The sequence below is a fragment of the Rhinolophus sinicus genome, chromosome 14, assembly GCF_057876585.1.
Source record: "Rhinolophus sinicus isolate RSI-liver-muscle chromosome 14, RSI-T2T, whole genome shotgun sequence".
NCBI lineage: Eukaryota > Metazoa > Chordata > Mammalia > Chiroptera > Rhinolophidae > Rhinolophus > Rhinolophus sinicus.
The window spans coordinates 152,465,391-152,485,674 of record NC_142514.1 but is presented as its reverse complement, the minus strand read 5'-3'; the positions used below and the strand labels follow the sequence as shown (position 1 = coordinate 152,485,674).

At 50.0% G+C, this 20,284-nt stretch overlaps 1 protein-coding gene across 14 annotated transcripts in view; it reads left to right on the top strand.

Annotated features, from left to right (window-relative positions):
• PLEKHA7 (pleckstrin homology domain containing A7) overlaps positions 1–20,284 on the top strand; it is a 204,137-nt gene that overhangs the window by 173,241 nt on the left and 10,612 nt on the right. For 11 of the 14 annotated variants that reach the window (XM_074336073.2, XM_019746629.3, XM_019746620.3 and 8 more), the window contains 11 exons: positions 2,380–2,460; positions 6,084–6,152; positions 6,325–6,405; positions 7,210–7,359; positions 7,960–8,061; positions 12,975–13,083; positions 13,234–13,460; positions 16,497–16,685; positions 16,784–16,901; positions 18,889–18,992; positions 19,573–19,773. In XM_074336073.2, the coding sequence (XP_074192174.2) occupies positions 2,380–2,460; positions 6,084–6,152; positions 6,325–6,405; positions 7,210–7,359; positions 7,960–8,061; positions 12,975–13,083; positions 13,234–13,460; positions 16,497–16,685; positions 16,784–16,901; positions 18,889–18,992; positions 19,573–19,773 (1,431 nt within the window). The remainder of the gene's footprint in view (positions 1–2,379; positions 2,461–6,083; positions 6,153–6,324; positions 6,406–7,209; positions 7,360–7,959; positions 8,062–12,974; positions 13,084–13,233; positions 13,461–16,496; positions 16,686–16,783; positions 16,902–18,888; positions 18,993–19,572; positions 19,774–20,284) is intronic. The other 3 variants (XM_019746623.3, XM_019746625.3, XM_019746626.3) reach the window with 1 other exon arrangement.

The window sequence follows — 20,284 nt, the reverse complement described above, 5'->3', positions numbered from 1 at the left end:
CATCACCTCCACCATCGCTGGATGCTCCCCTTCCACAGTCAGCTGGTGGTATCTGCTCCTGCCATGTTGTGGAGCTTTTTCTTCCTGAAATGAGCATTCCGGCTGTGCTGCCAAGTAATCACGCAAAGGCGTACCCTACTGTCTTAGAAGATGCTCTGTGTTCATGTTCTTTTTGGAAATGTTTACTTCTCTGGCATTTTACTTGCTGCCGGGATGGAAAGGACTCTACATTGATGAAGCATCTGTTCCTGCCTGGCAGTGTTTGGGCACTTGGTGTTAATAATCTCACTCAATCCTCCCAGCATCCCTGAGCAATAGGAATTAGCATCCCCACCTTACCAACCAGGATCCCACGTAGCAGGTGACTTTTGTAGCTGGGATTCTAACCCAGTGCCTGACTCCCCACTTGCCTTCTTTCTTCTGTACCATGTACTTTGCCCACCCTAAAGGTGTATTCGCTGAGTTGTGTAATAGTTCTGGCATTGACATTCTACTCTTTAGGACCCTCCCCCTCCCTCCCCCCCAGGTCTGAAGAGGGCGTGTGGGGGTTGGCTCTTGTTGGCAGCTTGAGTTGTTTTTCTGCAGCTATGAAGCATAGCTGGGACAGGGAGGTGGCGGGGAGGGTAGCACAAGCTGCTCAGGGGGTGCCTTTGTAGGTAGAGCAGGTTGCAGTCAGCCCCAAAGAGGCTCTCATCCCTGCTGAGGGCTGTGTTATCAGCCGGCCTCCACCTTCTTCCTGTTTGAGCCTCAGATCAGGGCATCTCCACTCAGGGTCTGTTCCCAAAGTCAGCTTCTGGAGCAAAGTTTCTTGCATTGTGGTCTGGGACACGACCTACTTCGGGATCACCTGGGAGCTTGATTTTAAAAAATTGCATGTCTGGAGGGTTCTGTTGAATTAGAACCTTTAAAGGTGGTGCCCAAAAGTTCTGCATGTTTTAAATCAAGCTTTGGGGTGACTCTTGGGCACACGAAAGTTGGAGGTCTACTGTTCTGGAGCAGAGATTATTAACCCTGGCCTTGAACTAGAACAAGCAGCTTTTTCACTGAATATAGATTCCTGGGTCCGACCCCTTAGAAACTCTGACTTAATCGATAACACTAAGATATTACTCTTAAAAAAAGCTCCCTAGGTATTTCTAATGTGTAGCCACGGTTGAGAATCATTGTTTCAAAGCAGTAGTTCTCAAAAATGTGATGCCAAACCAACAGCATCAGCAATACCTGGAAGTCTGTATGTTAATAAGCCCTCCAGGTGATTCTGAAGCATGCTCAAGTTTGAGAACTTGAGCAAGTTTTAGAGTCGTGGTTGCCAATCCTGGTTGCACATTAGCATGACCCAGGAGGGCTTTTAAGAATCCCGATGCCCAGGCCCCACCCCACACCAATGATATCTGAGTCTCTTGAAGTTGGGACTGTCATGCAGGGTCTCAGCTCCCGCTCCCCACACAAGAACGCAGGATATGGTGAGGCCAAAAAGGAACACCCATGGAGCTATAGGTAGGGGAATCATACCACTATAGTCTCACTGGCGGCTGGGTTGGAGACACAGGAGGCAGGAGCCACATGATCCACAACCTGCCATCCACTTGTCTCTGCCAACCAACCTCACTTGCTAGCTGCAATCCGCCTCTGCAATCCACACTCCGCCACGTCATTACACCCCACACTACACCACCGTTTGCTACCTTAGCCACGGCAGTTATATCAGTGGCCAATGGCTAACGGGTAACAGCTGATGGCCAACTAGTCACAGCTGATGACCATCTACTACCTGAGCCAGCACCTTTCTATGTGAGGCCGAGAGCCTGGAAACTGCTCTCTGGGGCTCTGTCCCCACAGGGACTCAGGCATCAGTGTTAGTTAAAGCTCCTGGGTGATTCCAGTGTTCAAGCCAAGGTTGAGATCCACTGTCGTAGCGGTTCGGACAGTCTTCTCCCAAGGGAGCTGCAAGCACTTGGGGTCATTGGTTAGACATTACTTAGCTGCAACACAGGTGTGGAGGTGAGGGTCTAAGGGCCTAATGGTGGCACCGCTCTAAAGTAGAGATGCCTTACAGTATGTGATGAGGGAGGGCGAAGAAAGAAGCAAAGTTTCCTCTTGCTTTCTGCACAGAACCTGGAAGCAGATGGGCACTGAACTTGGCATTCTCACGTAAACGAGCCTGCACAAAAGCCCTTCAGGCAGAGTTTGTTACCCCCTTTTGCAGACCAGGGACCTGACTTTCAGAAAGGCCCAGCAGCTGGCAAGCCATGCAAACCAACTGAGACACATCTTCCCAAGGCTCCCCTTTGCCCGTTCCCCCAGATTCCAGCTCCTTCAAGGGTTGTTTGATGTCTCACCTGTTATGTTTTGTTGTATTTGCCTTTGTGTTTGGAACAGATAAAAAATAATGAACCTTTGATGAACGTGCTTTACAAAGTGCTGAAGAAGTCAGCACGGGGCTGTCGGCCCAGGAGAAGCGTAAGATGATCTGATCTGTGTCTTCAACCGGGGCCATTCCATTGCTTCTGGCTCCATCACTTGCTTAACCAGGGGCTCTCCTGACCACCCCCAGGCGTCCTGCAAGTCATTTTGGTTTATTTTCTTTCTATTGAAGCTCCCTTCAATAGTTTGGCTGGTGCACCAGGCTGAGCCTCTCATCTGTGGTGCTGTGTGACTCCATCTTTTGTGCTGCCATGAGGGAGGAGGGGGCGGGGGGCGGGGCTTGCCTAGCTTGCTACCAGCTTGTGTCATGTTCTCATTCTCACTGTCTGCCTCCATGGCGAGGGCTGACCTACACAGAGACCAGCATGGTCTTGGTAGTCGAGCATGAGTTCCTTGAGAGGAAGCAGCAGTTCCTGGTCACCTTGGAGGAGCTGGGGTGTCCTCAGATTGCACCCTGGCCCTGGGATTAGGGTGCCTTTTCTTCAGGGCAGGGTGTTGATATCTGGAGCTGGACTAGAACGGGGCCCCCCATCCCTCCTTTGACTGATGCAGAAGTAGTACCTGAAACGTGGCCAGCTCCTGCTGCATTCCAAGGGAGGCTGCAGGTGGGGAAGCAGCTGCTGTGTCCACTCATCCTGAGCCCTGAGAAAAGGTGTCGGGGTATGTGTGGGAGGCGGGTAAGATGCCTGGGTGGCCTTCAGTTCCTTTCTGAGGCAGACACTCTTTCAAATGGATGAGTGCCCACTGACTTTCACTTTTTCTGATGACAGTGAAGCTGGGGACCCACAGTCGATGTTTTCAATGGATTTAAGCATAGCTAATACAAAGCACAAGTTTAAAAGGAAAATTAGATGTAATACAGTACTTGTGGGTATGTCGTAGTAGCCTCGGCTGTCTGGAACAAAGCTAAATTCAGAAGCCTCCAGGGCCTCTGAGCTGTGTAATCACTGTCATGGAGCATACACTCTAAAGCCTGTGGTCATAGGAGGAGGTCTCGGCCCCGAGCACAGCCCGCTCATTTTATTACATCCCCAGACTCACTGCGCAGACACGTCCTGAGTACCCTCAGTATGACGGGCGGTGGCTGGACTTTGAGGATACGGAGAAAATAGGTCACCATCCCCACCCTCACCCCAATTAGGTTAGCACCTAGTGAGGGGAGACAGAACATACCATCTGAGGTACTGAGGCTCTTAGCTGTGGGGTACGCAGTGTCTGGAAGGATCTCCCTTGCAGGGCACCAACCCAGTTAGAGGGAGGGAACTGGGGAAAAGCAGCAAGTGTGTCACCTGGGTTGAGTTTCTAATCCTAACAGACTCAGTCTGAGTTTGAATTCCTAACTCACGAGCACCTGAAAAGCAGCACCTTAAAAGGGGGACAAGAGAAGCCTATTTCTTAGAGGGAATGCTAATATCCCGAGAGAGAAAAGAAACATTATATATGTCAGTCTAAAACGGAAATGAAAGCACAGAGATTTGAGAGCATTTATCAAGGGGCAAATAGTCCTAAAACACTCGCTTCTAAGAAATTCTCTATTACTGGTTTTTATAATGACAATGATTCATCCAAAAAAGGTTGAATTTATATCCACTATTCTGTGAAGGCAGTGAAGCACGTACTGTTAGTAAGCTTTCCATCAAAAAGTTTGAAAGATTCGGCTTTTCTCAAAATGCCCTTTTTGTGTAGAACACCTTATTCCTTCCCTGATGGTGCTGCATAAATGAGGCATCACTCGATTACATTCCATGCCTTGCTATTTCAGTCTCAAAAAGATACCATCTGTTAAAAAAAAAAAAAAAAAAAGCTTTAATGAAATAAGGGGAAGAGTTTTGCTAGGAGGAAAAAAATCCCCCAAACATCTCCATATCTCATTTTGAAAATGATTTCTTCCTGGGAAACAAGCCAAGGGTCAGCCCCTTGGAGGATAAACAAACTCATCACCCTCTGCTTTGGGGACACAGGGAAGACGCCTACCTTTACCTGTTGGGTTCCCCTGAGTTTAAAGGCCCAAGGCCTGCCAGTGTGTGGTTCACCAGGATTAACCCCCCTTGCCTCCCCTTCGCCCCCCCCCCCCGCCCCGCCCTTGCAGGAGCCAGCCAGCACAGCCTGCTGTTTGTGGATTGTGGCTGTAGTCAGTGTGTTCTGTGACTGTGTAAACGTGTATACCTACATCATCTGCCAGTTTTGAAGAGCAGAATTTGGCTGGAGTTCTGCTTTTTCCAGGAACTCGACAGCACTGACCTACCTACAGTGCAGTAAGCGTTTGCCAGGCCGTACATGTTCCAGGCTGACTTTACCCAGATAAATAAGACAGTGGTCACGGCCCTCTGTGTGACCAAAGGGAACATGGGAATGGGTGAAGGTGGGTCTGCAGCCAGACTTAGTCCTCAGGCCCAGGCATGGAGACCGTATTATCCCTTGACCTTGACCTTTGGATTTGCTGCTGCTGATTGTCAAGGAGAGAGGGAATATAAGACAGTTGGGCACATGGGTGGCTTGAGTCCTGAGGGAAACGTTTGCCAATATGTTTGTGCTTCTGATTTACATTCACAAACTCGACCCCCGAGATGGAATAGGGAGAAAGCGAGGGCCTTCTCTCCATCAGCTGTCTGTCCATGCACACGGAGACCCTCTGCATCGTATACACGCTGCCTCTCTCAGCCGTGGTTAGCTACACCCTCCGTGTCCCTGGTCAGATCTGCAAAATGGAGTTCAGCGAGACGGCCTCCCCTACACGGGGCACACTGCATCTGGCTATTCCTGACCGTGGGTTGGCCATGGAGGGGACTCTGTGGAAAAGTAACCCCTCCCCTGCACAGTGTTGGGCAGGAGGAGATTTGGGGTAAATGAAAACATGGGCTAAAAAAATTGGGTTTAGCTTCATAGGGGTCAGTGAGAAAGGGGCAGCATGTGGCCCATGTTGGGTCAGGGGAGGGATAGGAAATGGGAAATCCCACATTGCCCATAAGTTTGGGTGATTTTTATCTACTGCTTTGTGGTTTCCTTTCTTGAGAGAGGACAGGGGAACTTGTAACTTACACCAGTATGACCTAGCTTCAGTTATTCAGGGATCAGTTTAAAACCCCAGCCAGGAATTATCCAGGTTCCTTCTTCCCTGGGCCGATTCCTCTACCCAAGTAGTGTCAAATGAGGAAGGCTGACCTTACTCATGGGGAGATGGGCTTCTCAGAGACTTCCTTAAACTAAGGCTTGACAGTGCCCAGGGGATTTGCTTGTCCCTCCTGGTCTATCCAACACACTGCCTTGGATGGGGGTTTTGGACTTCGCTCACTTGTGTTTGACCCCAGATTCAGTAGCAAAACTGTTCTCTTATTGGTGGCAAATCGTCCAAACCTCATATTGAACTAATAAGCTTCTACAGTTGATAACAGTGGGATAACTTGAACATCTACATTTTCTTTAATTTGAGAAGTTTATAAGTGCTCCTAGGCTCTCAGAAATGGTTTTGATTTTTCCCTAAAATAAGCATTTAAAAAAGAAAAAAAAGCAGGTATTGCCTGGTTTTTGCCCCTTCTGTGCCATGACCCTCCCTGCCACTGCCAAGATTTCCACACCCACCCCTCGGGGACTAACTCTCCTTCCTAAGTTCTGATCCTGAAGCCCGTGTGTAAATCGCCTTTACCTTATTCACCTCCCAGATGACAGGCCGGGACCTTCTCAAGGATCGAAGCCTAAAGCCAGTGAAGATTGCTGAGAGTGACATTGACGTGAGTGAACAGTGACAGGTGGACCCCTTGTCTGCCTGTTGCCCCAGACCCAGGGTGGGCAGCTTCAGGCCGGGTTTCGATGGCTCTATAGCCAAAGGTTTACTGACGACACTGCAAGGCCGTGCCCTTGACTCATCATCCCAGGTCCTCTCCAACCTGTTCTTGCTCACAGGTCAAACTGAGCGTCTTCTGTGAACAAGACAGGATCCTCCAGGACTTGGAAGACAAGATACGAGCCCTCAAGGAGAACAAAGTATGCATCAGTTTTGCATAATCTTAGGCTGAGTGGGGTGGGGGTTTATCTTCTCTCAGTCATGGACTGGATGGTATTGAACAACAGGTGTTAGTTTATCCAGAACAATGTCTTTGGGATTAAAGCGTGCTTCTGGGGCGGGGGACGATTGGTTCTTTTCAACTCTCCCTGGAGGCCTGGTGAGGCAAGTAAGCCCAGGAGAAGAGGGCTCCACTGGCTTGTATGTGATGCTCCAGGTCCCTGAACCCCAGAGGGGAGTCTGCCTTGGAGACAGTAGCCACAGTCATAACAGGGCAGAGATCCTCACTTGCTGAAGCTCCTTTTCTTCTAGGATCTGGGCTATGAAGGAAGCAAGTCTGGATGGGAAGGCAGGAATGGGCTGGGGCGGAATGGTGGGGGCACTGATGTTTTGTCTCTTAGACAATTAGTGTGAATTTTTTTCTTTATTGTATTTGAATAAGGCATTATATTTGTGATGCTGAAGGTTTATAACATGGCCTTTGTACCAAGAGCTTAAAGAGTTTTCCATTGACTCTGATTTATCCTCCTCATTTATCCCATAAGTTGATGGCCTTGTGCCCATTTTGTAGATGAGAAAACTGAGGCACAGAGCTGTTAGGTGACTTGCCCCAGGCCACCCAATGGGGAGAGTCAGAGCTGAAATCAGAGGCCCTGACTCTCAGGCCCCAGCTGGATGCTGGCCCCTTCAGCCACAGTTAGATCTGGCAGGGTTGTTTAGTTCCTGTCATGGCCTCCTGGGGCTGTCCTTCTATCATCTTGCTCTTTGACCCTTGCCCCGTGCAGGACCAGCTAGAGTCTGTGCTGGAGGTGTTACACAGACAGATGGAGCAGTACCGAGACCAGCCCCAGCACCTTGAGAAGATTGCCTACCAGCAGAGGTTGCTGCAGGAGGACCTCGTTCACATCCGGGCAGAGCTCTCTAGAGAGTCCACTGTGCGTAGAGTGTGTGGAGGGCGGCAGACACTTCCCCCTCAAGATGGGCTGGGCAGGGGGCTGCTTTCTCATCTCCCAAGCTAGAGTTGAATTGGTGGCCAGGGGCAAGAGTCTTGGAGTAGCAGAACTTGTCCAGGCTGCCCCCTGATGTAGCTTACCTTGTCCAGGGGTGACATGTCTGTCTCTACCAGTGCCTTTGGGTCCCTGCCATCAGTGACTCCTGGGGAGCTATAGTAACACCCAAGGGACCAGAGTTCTCAGAGCAGCTGGCAAGGATATTCATTCCCTGATCTGTGTGCAGTTAATTCTAAGCCATCAGAATTTCTACTTTATTTGTTCATCTGATGTGGTACAGGCCCTTTTCGCCAGGGCTGAGAACCAAAGCATCCCCAAGGGTGGGAGAGGGAACAGTGCAGGTGGCCAGGGTCACTGTGTGAATGAGAAGACACCCCTGTGTCTTACCAGGACTGCCCGAGACCCATGGGGCTCCCCTTCCCTTTTCCCCTGGCTTGGTCAGCAGTGGTCAGAAGCACAGGTACTCGTGGGGTTTCTGGGGGGCAGGGGATAATTAAGAATCAGAAGTGTTTCCCTGGCCAACAGGAGATGGAAAATGCCTGGAATGAGTATCTGAAGTTGGAGAATGATGTGGAGCAGCTGAAGCAGACCCTGCAGGAGCAGCACAGAAGAGCCTTTTTTTTCCAGGTGACCCAAGGGCTCTTCATCCCTTCTGAGCTCTGATTTCTCCTGAGAGCCTTCCTGTGGGGGCTGTGAACCTGACCCAGGGCCTTCTCTTTCTCCACTGGATTCAGCCTTCTCACCACCCCAAGCTCTCCCTCAGTATCCCTTCCCCCAGTGAGGCTGTGATCTGCAGCCTCCCCCCAGTTCCTTTGCCTGTCTGCTCTCAGAGACAAGCTCTTGGGCATTTGGGGGGACAGCTCTGAGAGGACACAAATACCAACCTTGAGAACCTTATAGAGCCTTGAGAGTGATCTGTGTTTCTTGGTTCTTGGCCCATCTTGGGTTCCTAGCTGCTCACTCAGACAGCAGCAGGAAGCCCCGCCCCCTTCCTTCCTCTGATCCCTGAAGATAGATGTTATCAAGCCTTCACCTGAGGAGGTAGTGTGAATCGAAGTGTCTCTGGGATCTAGGCAGTGATTAGCTTTTCTGGAGGCCAGGCTGGGAGATACCCATCGCAGCGGCCCCTGCCCCACTTAGGAAGGGCAGCCTTAGAGCCCTGCCTCCTTCCCTCTCTCCTTAAAAACCAGGCCACCCTGTTGACAGCTGCCTCTGCCCACAAAGGGGAGAGAAAAAAGGACCTGTGTGGTTTTTCTCCCTCCAGTTGGGTCTTCCAGCTGCCATAGTGTTCCCTCACTATGATGCCCAACCAAGCTATCCCTTCCCACCCTCAACATTTTAAAAATGGAAAAGAACCTGCTTTCGAACCCAACTTTAGATCTGTATCCCCTCTTTCAGGGCACTGACAGAAATTCAATTTATTTGAACTCAGCCAGCATTGATTGAGGCCTGCTATGTGTGCGGCCAGTTTTGGTGCTAGGCTTGCTAACTGATGGAACTAGTTCTAACCAAGGCGCTTCGTTCAGGTGATTGAATGAATTATGTTGACTCACCCCAGACATCAACCTCACCCCAGAAAAGTGACGGGAAGTTGGGACGGGGAAGCTTTTCCCAGGCCCTGCTGTCCCTCCCCTCATCATTCGGAGCTGGTTCCCAAGAGCCCAGACCAGGGCCAGGCGGAGGAGACTCTTGCCTGTGGCTCAGGGGTGGCCTGCTAGGTTCCCCAGAGCTTACCTGTCTCCTGCTGCTGCTGCTGCTGTTGTTCCGATAATTTCCCTTCATTCGAGCTGACTAACATTTTCCGATTCTTTTTTTGTATCCCCAGCACTTAGCATAGTGGCTTGAAAATACTGGGTGAATATTGTTGACAACGTCCTTCAAACAATTATTTCTAGTTACTAGTTCCTTCACCTGTCCTGTCATACTTATCTTCTTGGACTTCAACGAGCCACATTAATTTTAGCAGTAACTTTTTTAGCTTTTTATATACAGACGACACATGAATGCTTCTCTCTCTCCTGCCCCTTTCTGCCCCAGACCACCATCTTCCCTATATATGTAACGAATGCCGTCAGTTAGCCGCACTACCTTTCTGACCATTTTCTATGCATTTCCAAACATGTGCCCATACCTAGAATTATATAATTTATTTGGGGGCGGGAGTTGGGTTTAACTTACAGAGGAATCATACTTACACATTGTTTGGTAACTTGCTTTTTTTGTCATAACCTTATGTTGTGGAAATCTTTCTGGGAAAGATACTGTTCAATATGGTAGCTATTGACATTTAAATGAATGAATTATAATTAACTAATATTAACAGTGTATTCCTCAGTCACTCTACAGTCATTTCAACTGCCCAGGAGCCATATGTGGTAGTAGCTACACGATTAGACAGCACAAATGACAGAAGGTTTCCATAATCTCAGAAAGTCATACTGGACAGTGTTGGTCTAAATAAATGAAATTAAGTTGGTTCTGAACTGCTGCGTAGAATTTCAGAGTCTGGATATTCCATACTTTATTTAGCCATTCTTCTTCTGATGGGCATTTAAGTTATTTGTAGTGTTTTATAAGTGGTGCCACAATGAGCATCTGTGTAACTGCCTTTGCAAGATTGTTGTAAGTATCTAAGATAGGCTTCAAGGAGTGGACTTGGTGGGTTGAAATGAGTGTACGTCGTCAGTATTGACAGATACCGCCAGGTCACCCTCTAAACGGCTGTACTCATTTGCCCTCCCTCCCGCAGCCACTGAGCCTATCTACCCTCATCCTCGCCAGCACTTGATGTGATCAGTCTTTTTAGTTCTTGCCTGTCTACCTGCTGGAGAAGCACATCTTGTTTTAATTTACATTTATTTAATAACTAGTAGGTTAAACATCTTTTCATGTGATTATTGACCATTTGTAATTCTACTGTGCCTTATTTTGTGGTGATTTAATATACAACAGGCCCAGAATCCTTTTTTCCCCTCTAAAAAAAAAAAATAAAAAATGGGTACAATGTACAGGTATTGTCACAGGCTCCCTCGAGAACTTAGCCCTGTAAGGTACTAGGAGACAGGCCAGTTTGAAGCCTGGTCCTTGCAGCTTGATTCCCACCTCGCTTGGTGGCATTGCTCATGCTTTCCCTGAATGCCACAGTGACCTGGGAAGCTCACAAAGCCCTTCTTGGAGCAGGCTCTGTGCTAACTTCTTTGATGTAATTCTAGGCCAGGCAAGCTGTTAGAGTCCCGAATAAATCATTAATGCTGGAAATATGCTTGCGGCCCCATACACGCACTCTTTGAGTAGTGGGAACCCGCCTCCCTTGAGCCAGATTTGGCTGTGAGAAAATTCTTAGCCTTTTCAAGTAAAGATGAGTGGCTTTATTTATGAAGATTTGCAAGGCCAACTAGGCAGGGAAGGCAGCGGATCAAAGAGCGTCCAGGTCACTGTGTGAGAGGCAGTGATGGGTGAGGCTACCTGTAGGCGGCCCTAGTTCCGGGTAAGAGTTCAAGCCTTTGCTGAATGTAGTACTCAGGAGTCTTCCTACCCTGCATGGTGTGAGGATACAGGAATGAAACCCCGCCTCCTTGCTCCCCCAAAGCTTCTTTCATCTTGTCATTAAGTTCTGACATTCCATCGCCCTTGGAGAAAGATAGAGGTTCTCTGGCCTTTGCTCCTCTCTGCTCTTCTCTTGCACATGTGGTGATAGGAAAAGTGAGGGCAGGGTTGTGAACTGACAGGTAGAAGTATGCCAGGTAGACTGCCAGCCGAGGCGAGAACTGATTTTCTTCCCGTGTCCCTCCTTCACCTGTTCCCAGCACTCTGCTTGGGGACCTCAGCTCTCGCGATAATCCTGTGAGCGTGTACCTATACTCTGGGCTCAATAACGTGTCTGTTTTAGGACACTCGTACTTTAGTGAGGAGCTCAGCAGCACGCCCGTTATTTGCTCGTCAGTCCTGAGGATGTGTGTTGGTGTTGGAAGGGTGGGGAGAGTATGAGCGTGAGAACCCCGTTAGGAGGGAGGCCTCAGATGTCTGTTGTCTCAGCTGTTGGACAGCATTTGAGCAGGGACTTTTACGTGACTGGCCCTTTATTCATTCAGCATATGTGGACATGTACTGAGAATCTGCTTAGTACCTGCCGGTGGGATACATCAGGGAGCACACAGTCTAGTTGCAGAATCGGACACGTCCATAAATAATCATGCATGCAAGAACTCTTCCAATTGAGGGTGGCCCGGTGCCTGAGGGGAGGTGGGGATGTGAATTCTTCCATTTTCAGTCCATAGGGAAGGACCAAGGCTATCTTCCCCCATGATACTTTAAAAATGGAAAGAATACTATGTTTGACGTTTAAACAACTCTATTAAGAGATGCTCACAATCCCTTAATCACGACAGACCCTGCTCCTCTCTCTTTTCTAGGGCCTCTTCCCGGCCGATTTCAGTCGTAACTTGTGAGAGTGTGCATCTGGTCACGTAGCCTGGCTCTTTCTCCGTTGCTTTTTTTTTTTTAACTCAGTTTTATCATATAACTCACATTCCATAAAAGTCACACATTTAAAGTATACAATTCAATGGTTTTCAGAATATTCACCGAGTTGTGCAGTCATCCCCAGAGGCAATTTCCTAACAGTTTCATCATCTCCAAAAAGAAACCCTGTGCCCATTAGCAGTCACTCCCATGCCCACCCCCAGCTCCCCACCGTGCTCTAGCGAACCACCAATCTACTTTCTGCCTGTACTGATTTTCCTATTCTGGGCATTTCGTATACATGAAAACTTCTTGCACCTAGCATAGTATTTTCAAGGCTCATTCCCATTGTGGCATGTATCAGTACTTGATTTCTTTTCATTGCCCAATAATTTCCAATGCCCGTTATCCTCTTATCTGAACTTTAAATCCCAGGATTTAGCTGTCAAAATATTCTAGGGATGGAGTAACCGCTAGTTCTTGCCTTATCTTTCCTTCTGCCGTGGTTGCCTAGGATAGTATACTTTTAAAAATTGTGGTTAAATACACATTACAAAATTCACCACCTTAACCACTTCCAGGTGTATCATTCGGTAGTGTAACGTGTGTTCACGTTGTTTGTTGCACCCATCCCCACAACTTTGTGTCTTGCACAACTGGAACTCTGTCCCCATGAAACAACAATCCCCACTCTTTCCCCCCACCCCCCCAGCCTCTGGCAACCACCCTCTACTTTCTCTCTCTGAATTTGACTACTTTGGGTACCTTATATAAGTGGAATCGTACAGTGTTTAAAACAGTCTATTTTCAAATTAAGTGGAAATAGGCAAGTCGGACTGGTGAGAGCTCCTGAGATTTCTCTTCTGGGCCTTGGGCATCTTTCATGTCTGCACTTCTCTACAAAGCTATCAAGCAGGCTTGGCTCTCACCCTGGGGGGTTTCCCAAGGGGCTGCTGGCTGCTGCTTCCCCCCACCCGCCCCGGAGTGAGGGCCTTGTCTGAAATGGCAACCTAAGTCCTAAGAAGAAACTTCTGGTAAGGAGCTAAGAAGGCAATGAACCACTACCTCATCTTCCTCAGGAGAAATCACAGATACAGAAGGATCTCTGGAGGATTGAGGACGTCATTGCAGGCCTGAGCGCAAATAAAGAGAACTTCAGATTCCTGGTGGAATCGGTCAAAAACCCAGGTGAGGGAGCCGTCTTCCAGGGCCAGCACCCAGGCGGGTGGGATTGGCCTTGGGGAGGTCGGCTCTTCCTGGCGTAAGTCTCTCCTCCTGTCCTCCAACCAAGAGGGTTTTTGTTCCATCCCATCCTTTGTTTCCCTCCACGCCCCTTAGAGAGAAAAACAGTGCCTTTGTTTCCTCACCCGCCTGTGCCTTCACTATCGACTTCTGAGAGCAAGCCGCCCCTGCAGCCCAGCCCTCCCACCAGCCCTGTGCGGACACCTCTGGAGGTTCGGCTCTTCCCACAGCTGCAAACTTACGTGCCCTACCGACCTCACCCACCCCAGCTGAGGAAGGTGACATCTCCGCTTCAGTCACCAACCAAGACAAAGCCCAAAGTCGTAAGTATTGATGACCAGGAACTGAGTGTTGTTGTTTCCTCTCTGACAGATGATTGTCCCTCTCTGTCCTCAGGTCAGCTTCTCTCAGGAGAGAAGCTTCTGGGGGAACTTGGAGAGAGAGCACCCACCAGAGTCCTGAGCCATGCGAAGTTAAGGAATAGTACCTGCTGTTGGGCCTCAGGCTCCCAGAATTAGAAGGGCCCTTAGAGATGATCTAGCCCAACGTTCCCATTTTGCAGCTGGGAAAACTGAGGCCCAGCAAGAGGAAGGAATTGTGTTGAGTAGTGGAATCTGTGATATGCACTATGCAGAGAGGTGTGTGCTGCTCCTTGCAAACCTGCCATTACACATGCCTGCGGGCCATGAGCTCATCTCAGCAGAAGAGTATCCTTATCTTCATTTACAGCTGACCACTCTGCTGGGTTGTAGAATACATTTGATCTTCGCAACAAACTTATGGCGTATAGACAGGAGGGTCAGCATCCCCATCTCACAGGGAAGAGAACTAAGTCTCAGAGATGTTAAAATCCGTATAAGTTCTCCATAATAGTTAGTGGATCCAATCCACAGCTGACCATTCTCTGTGCCATCTGCCATCTAATTGGATGTTTGGCCCAGATCCTCAGGTCAAATATATCTGTGACCTGTGTGGTTGCCTGGGCTAACACCTTGGCCTCCCTGGCATAAAGAGGGGCCTTTTGCAGAGTTCGCAGCACAGGAGACTTCAAGGGAACAGAAGATGTGATCAGGTACCATGATAGCTCATATCTCCAGGGCCAGGCCAGCCTTGGCTGTAGAATACAAGGGGTCTGTTCCAAGTGCCAGGGAAACTATAGCACAGGGTACCTTGGAAGGGAGACCTCCAGGATTTTGCCAGCAAATGCTTGGAGGAGCTTTGCTTGGGTACCATGTGTGCCTAGGACCTCTGATGAGGTGGGTGCACAGCGCTGGTTTAAACACACAAGTTCCCATATCCCCATCCTCAGCATCTACCTGCTTCTGGCCACGGTGCAGGGCCCAGAGCTGGAAGACAGGTGCCAGGATCCAGAGCCATTGTGAATTTTCTCATCTGGAGATCTCCTTCCCAATCCCAGATCAAAGAGGCACAGAGCACCAGCCACAAAGTGGGTGGTAGAAGTAGCAAAACAAACAGCAGGAATGGCTGGGGCAGACGGCTGATGACATAAGGCAGGATGCTAGCCAGCCAGGACGAGCAGCAGAGGGAAATGGTGCTGGCCTGGGAGCTGGACCTCCTGGAATCCAGCCCTTGTTCTCTCACTGGGTCCTGGAGAAACAAGGTGCATCCCATCTCTGAGCCTCCTCAGTTTCCCCTTGTACATAACAAACAGCTCTGAGTAGACAATTCCGTGCCTCGGGGGCAGGGCTTTCCCACTTGGGTGAGCTCAGGGTCACCAGCATCTTCTCTCTCCTCCTGTAATGTATGTGTGCTTACCAGTTTCACCATTTATTTTTTATTACTGTTTGCTTGTTTTATATTTGTGAAATGATATTCATCCTGAAATTGACATAAAACATGAATGTGTAATTTGACAAATAATAATAAAGAGACTGCCCAGGTTATACCAATACCCAGACGAAGAAAGAGAGCTTTGCAACACCCAGAAGCCCTTGGGCCTGTGGGTCCCTTCCCAGTGCAGACCTTTTTTGCCAGAGGTAACCACTGTCCTGACCTATCTTGAATTTTTGGATAATTTCCTTGCTTTTCCCCCCCCGCTCTTTTCTTTTTTTCAGTTTTGCTACCTATGTTTGCATTTCTAAACACTTTAATTTTGCCTATATATAATACTATATTCTTTTGTATCTTGCATCTTTACTTCAACATTATATTTGTGTGATTTAGCCACATTGCTGCATGTAACTATAGTTCTTTCATTTTTATGTGGCTCATTTTGTTGAATTTAATGTCATTTACTCTTTTATTAGATAATATTCTCAAAGGGTACAGAGTCAAAAAATAAAAATAACAAAATGTCTCTCTCCCACCCTCAGTCTCCAGATATTCTATTCCCTTCACTCAAAGGCAATCAGTGTTTTGTGTTTTCTTTCTGGGGAGCTTTTTAGAAATTGGTGATTCCAAGATTTTGTCAGGGTTGGAAACCTCTGGTGTTCAGAGTTTCTGTGGGTATCTTGGGCAGGCAGCTTACTTGCATGCAATACGGAAGTATGTTGCATTGGAAGAATGCTGATAAATCTTTGCAAAGTGATTGCTGTACCCTTTCCTGAACTCTGCAAAATTCTGAAAAACAAAGCAGAATTAGACTGAGAAAGGGGGAGTTTAGGAAGAAGGTGTCTTGATGGTCATTTGTCCCAGGAGTAGGTGTCCATGGCAGTTGGGAGCCAGGCTGTTGCTCTGTAGAGAAGTCACAGCCCTCAGAGAGCATTGCAGACTGGGCGTTTTGAGGAAAATTGTGATATTCGTCATCCCCTGGAGAGTGGGCCGAGAGGCAGGCAGTGAGTCACCGATCCTGACCGCCTGCCTGTCAGGAAGGAGGAAATATTTGATAACTGCTCACATTTCTGATGGGGCAGGAGGAGGTGGACTGTCCTTGCTCAGCAGTCCAGCGTGCTCAGGGTCCCAAGACCGTGCAGGGGCGGTGAGCGGCTCAGTGTGAGCCCTGTGGGGTGGAGCAGACATGTGCTTTGGGGCGTGTGTGCTGCTGTCACAGACTTACCAGTTGTGCAGAGTTGCCAGCCTGCCCCCATCCCCTGTAGTGCACTCCAAGCAAGTGGAGTCAGGACATGGGCCTAGGAGACCTGAGTTCTGGATTTGGGGACACTTTGAAAAATGGAAAATGTGTGAATCAAAGGGAAGAATGGAGTTGGGTCACAGGTGTCCACCTTCTTTACAGCTCAGCCGGGGGAAATGCTGGCATCTTTGGGCTGAAGTGGTCATGCTCTGCAGGCCCGAGGTGGCCCGTTCCTGCCCTTTGGGCCACTACTGTGGGGGGGCCACTTGGCATCCTCCCTCCGGCTCCCTCTCACTGGGCACTGCTTCTGGTCCTTTTTTTTGAGCAGGAAGACGAGGCACCTCCCAGGCCCCCACTCCCTGAGCTCTACAGCCCAGAGGACCAGCCACCGGCTGTGCCACCTCTGCCGAGAGAGGCCACCATCATTCGGCACACTTCAGTGAGGGGCCTCAAGCGGCAGTCGGATGAGCGGAAGCGAGACCGGGAGCAGGGCCAGTGTGTGAACGGGGACTCGAGGGTGAGCAGGGAGGACCCTGGGGATGCCCCACTTTGGGTGGGGAGAGGGAAGGTGACATGATGCTCTGAAGATGTGACCGCCTCACACTTTGCCCACAGGTGGAGCTCCGGTCATACGTTAGCGAGCCTGAGCTGGCGACTTTCAGTGGGGACATGGCCCAGCCGTCCCTGGGACACGTGGGCCCTGAGAGCAGGTACCAGACGCTGCCAGGCAGAGGTAAGGCAACACTCTCCATGGAGGCTTTCTGGGGACCCCCAGCACTGCCAACCACTGCTCCCCAACCCTCACCCAGTACCTCTCACCCTTCTGCCTGCAACTCTGAGCCGTGATACAGGCAGCAGCTGTCAGGGGGGCTCTGGGCTGCAGGGAAAGGGCCTGTCCTTCTTTCCTATGGCCCACATCCAGATTCTCTTTCTCTTTATTACATCTGTTCCTGGAAAGAATAGCAATTACTGTAAAGCTCGACGCTGTGTTGTGTTAAGCACTTTATATTCACTTAGTTAATATTCTTCGTAATCCCATGAGGGAAGTACTATTATTATCCTCGCTTTACAGATAAGAGAACTAGGACTTAGAGAAATGAAGTATTTTGCCAATTAGTTAATAAGTGATGGAGCCAGAATGCAATCCCAGTGTCCGGGATCCAGATCCGGTGCACCCTGCAGCCTGCGGTATTGAGTGACTGTGTCAGTTGGGCCCCTCAGGCCTTCAGAGGGTCATTTCCTCTTCTGTGTCACTCTGAGACTCAATGAGTTCTTTCTTTAAGCAAACACACTTTTCTTCTCAACTGGGTCTCCGTCTCCCTGTCCTCCCCTATCCCTTCAAGATGGGGATGGGAATAGACTTAGGCCCTTAGGTTCCCCCATATCCCATTTTCCCCAGAGCCAGACACCCTTTCTCAAAAATCTACTTAAGTGGAGGATTCCCGCTTCCGACCTTTCTGCATCTGGGCCTCCTGCAACCCCTGAGCAGGCAGACCACGCACCTTCGTCTGTTCCTCCTGTCTGCTTCCCGAGGTGGAAGGTCAAGTGCTTTCCACCACTGGGCAGGTGTGGAAGTAGAAGCACACGCAGCCGTGGTTCCAGCACCTGTGGGGTTATGTGACTCCCAGCCCACCACACTGTCTAGGCTTGCTGTGTCCTGAGCTGGTCCCTGCAGGGTGTGGGCTCTGGATTTTGCTGAGTTGAGATTATGGCGACCCATGGCACTGTGCCCAGGGGCCCTGTCCCCTTCCTGCATGGTGGCCTTAGAGGTGTTTATCAATGGCAGTATTGGTTTTGGGCAGGACAGTTTTTTATTGCTCGGAATTCTTTGGGCATTGGAAGGCAGTTATCATTCTTTCCCACGTGACAAGTGCCAGTGGTATCCTCAGTCAGCAGGACACCCATTTCCAGTTGTCAGGGACCACCCCTGATAAGAATCTCTGCTAGTCGAGAAACCACAGGCGGTGGCACCAGCCAACCAGGGCGGGACGATTCCTTGAAGCCCTAGGACTCAGGCATGGGAAATACATGATCGGTGATGCTCCTACCCTGTGACCTTGGACAAGTCTGTTAGCCGCTCTGAGCCTTACATTGTGCGACTCTACAATGGTCAAGTACGCTTACTTTGTAGGGCCAGTGGGACAAAACCTATGTAACGGTGCCGGCCCTGTTGCATAGTAAGTAAATGCTTGGTGCCGCCTTCCTTCCCTTCATTCATTTACTCATTCAGTCAGCCAACCAGATATTGTAGAATTTGCAATCTAGTTAGACAGGTATGTTGACACGGTGGTCATTGCAGTAACCAGTGAATATACTGAGGGATATAGGGATAACCAATTCTGCCTGGGGCATTTAAGAGGCCTTCACACAGGTAGGACATCCGAGCTGGGTCATCCAGGATGCAGGAGAGTTCATTAGAAAGAAGGGATGAGGGCATTACTACCCCTCCTAAATAGCCCTGGTCCTCTGCATGTGACGGAAGAGTAAGGTAGCCCACAGATCTATAGGGACATTGCCCCCCATTGGGGACAGAGGCCACCCCTGGGCTGGCCCCTCATCCTCTACCTGGGGCCTTGCTTTTCCAGGCCCTGGGCAGAAAGAAGAGTAGGTAGTTGGTGGGCCCTTGTGGTCCCCTCACAGGAGTGAGACGTGATTAGGGAGGGGCTATTGGCTTGTTCACCGCACCAAAAATACACTTTCATTTCTCTTTCCTCACTAAGGGCTCTCAGGGTCCACATCCAGGCTCCAGCAGTCATCCACCATTGCTCCCTACGTCACCCTCCGGAGGGGTCTGAATGCCGAAAGCAGCAAGATGACCTTCCCTGTGAGTGGCCGTGAGACGTTTTCAAGGAGCTCACTGCTCCCTATCACACAAAGGGAAGGGCTCTGAGGTAGATGTGACTGGCGATCCTGTGAGCCCTGGGGATGGTCTCTGAGGTGACCTCAGTCCTGAGCTCAGGAGCTCAGGGTCCCTGTCACCGTGTTTTCAGTGATGTCTTCCCCACTGCCTGCCAAGAAGAGCATCACACTGCCCTTTCTATTTCCTGATGACCCACCACCGCCGCCACCACCACCGATACCACCACCACCACCTTTCTCCCCAGCCTAACAGGCTCACAGGAGGGAGCCAGGAAAGCTGCACCCTGAGTTCTGACCTCATCACATGAGGCATGTAGTCCTCAGTGTCTGCATCTGCAGAATGGGATGCCGCCCAGAGATCCTGGGAGGTCTCATATCCATGAGTGTGCTTGGAGGAAGTGGTTCTCTATGGCTGAAAGGAGCCCAACGAGAGAGAGAAAGTGAGGGAGAGAGACACACACAAAGGATGGGAATGAAGTCAGCAGGGTGGCTGCCCTCTGTGTTCCCAGCCCAGCTGCTCTGTTTCTCACCCTCTTCCTTCTCAGAGACCCAAGAGTGCCTTGGAGCGCCTGTACTCAGGGGACCACCAGCGGGGCAAGATGAGTGCGGAGGAGCAGCTTGAGCGCATGAAGCGGCACCAGAAGGCCCTGGTCCGGGAGCGCAAGAAGACACTGAGCCAAGGAGAAAGGACGAGCCTATCCTCGTCCCGCTACCTCAGCCAACCGCTCTCTGGAGATCTCGGCTCAGTATGTTAGGAGGGTCCAGGCAGGCGGGGCTGGGTCAGGGGTCAGAGCTTCCCCGAGTCCCCCAAACACAAGCACGTTACACGTCTGCGAGAGTGGGCTGTTGACCTAGGTGGTTCAGAGAACACCCCCCCGAGGCTGTTTTGTCCACAAAGTGACCTGGTCAGTGACCTGGTCACCCACCAGTGACCTGGTCAGAGGGTGACGCAGAATCAGAACAGGAGTGAGGATGTCACGGCAGGAGCATAGGAGCCTGAGAAAGTGTCCAAAGTTAGTTTTCTGAGCTCAGCTTGAAAGAGGCCTTTGTAGGCGTTCAGTGTCTCAGCTGAATCAAGGACTTGGGAATATGTACAGGGTTCGAGGATTCGAAGCGTGGAGGAGGAAGACGGTGATACAATTTGATGAGAGGAGCACAAGCCAACCAGCCTCCCAAACTTCCAAACGGATGCCCTGTGGGTCATGTCCCACAGCTCAGGGCTGTGGTCTCCCACCGCTTGTGGTGCTCACGGGCCTC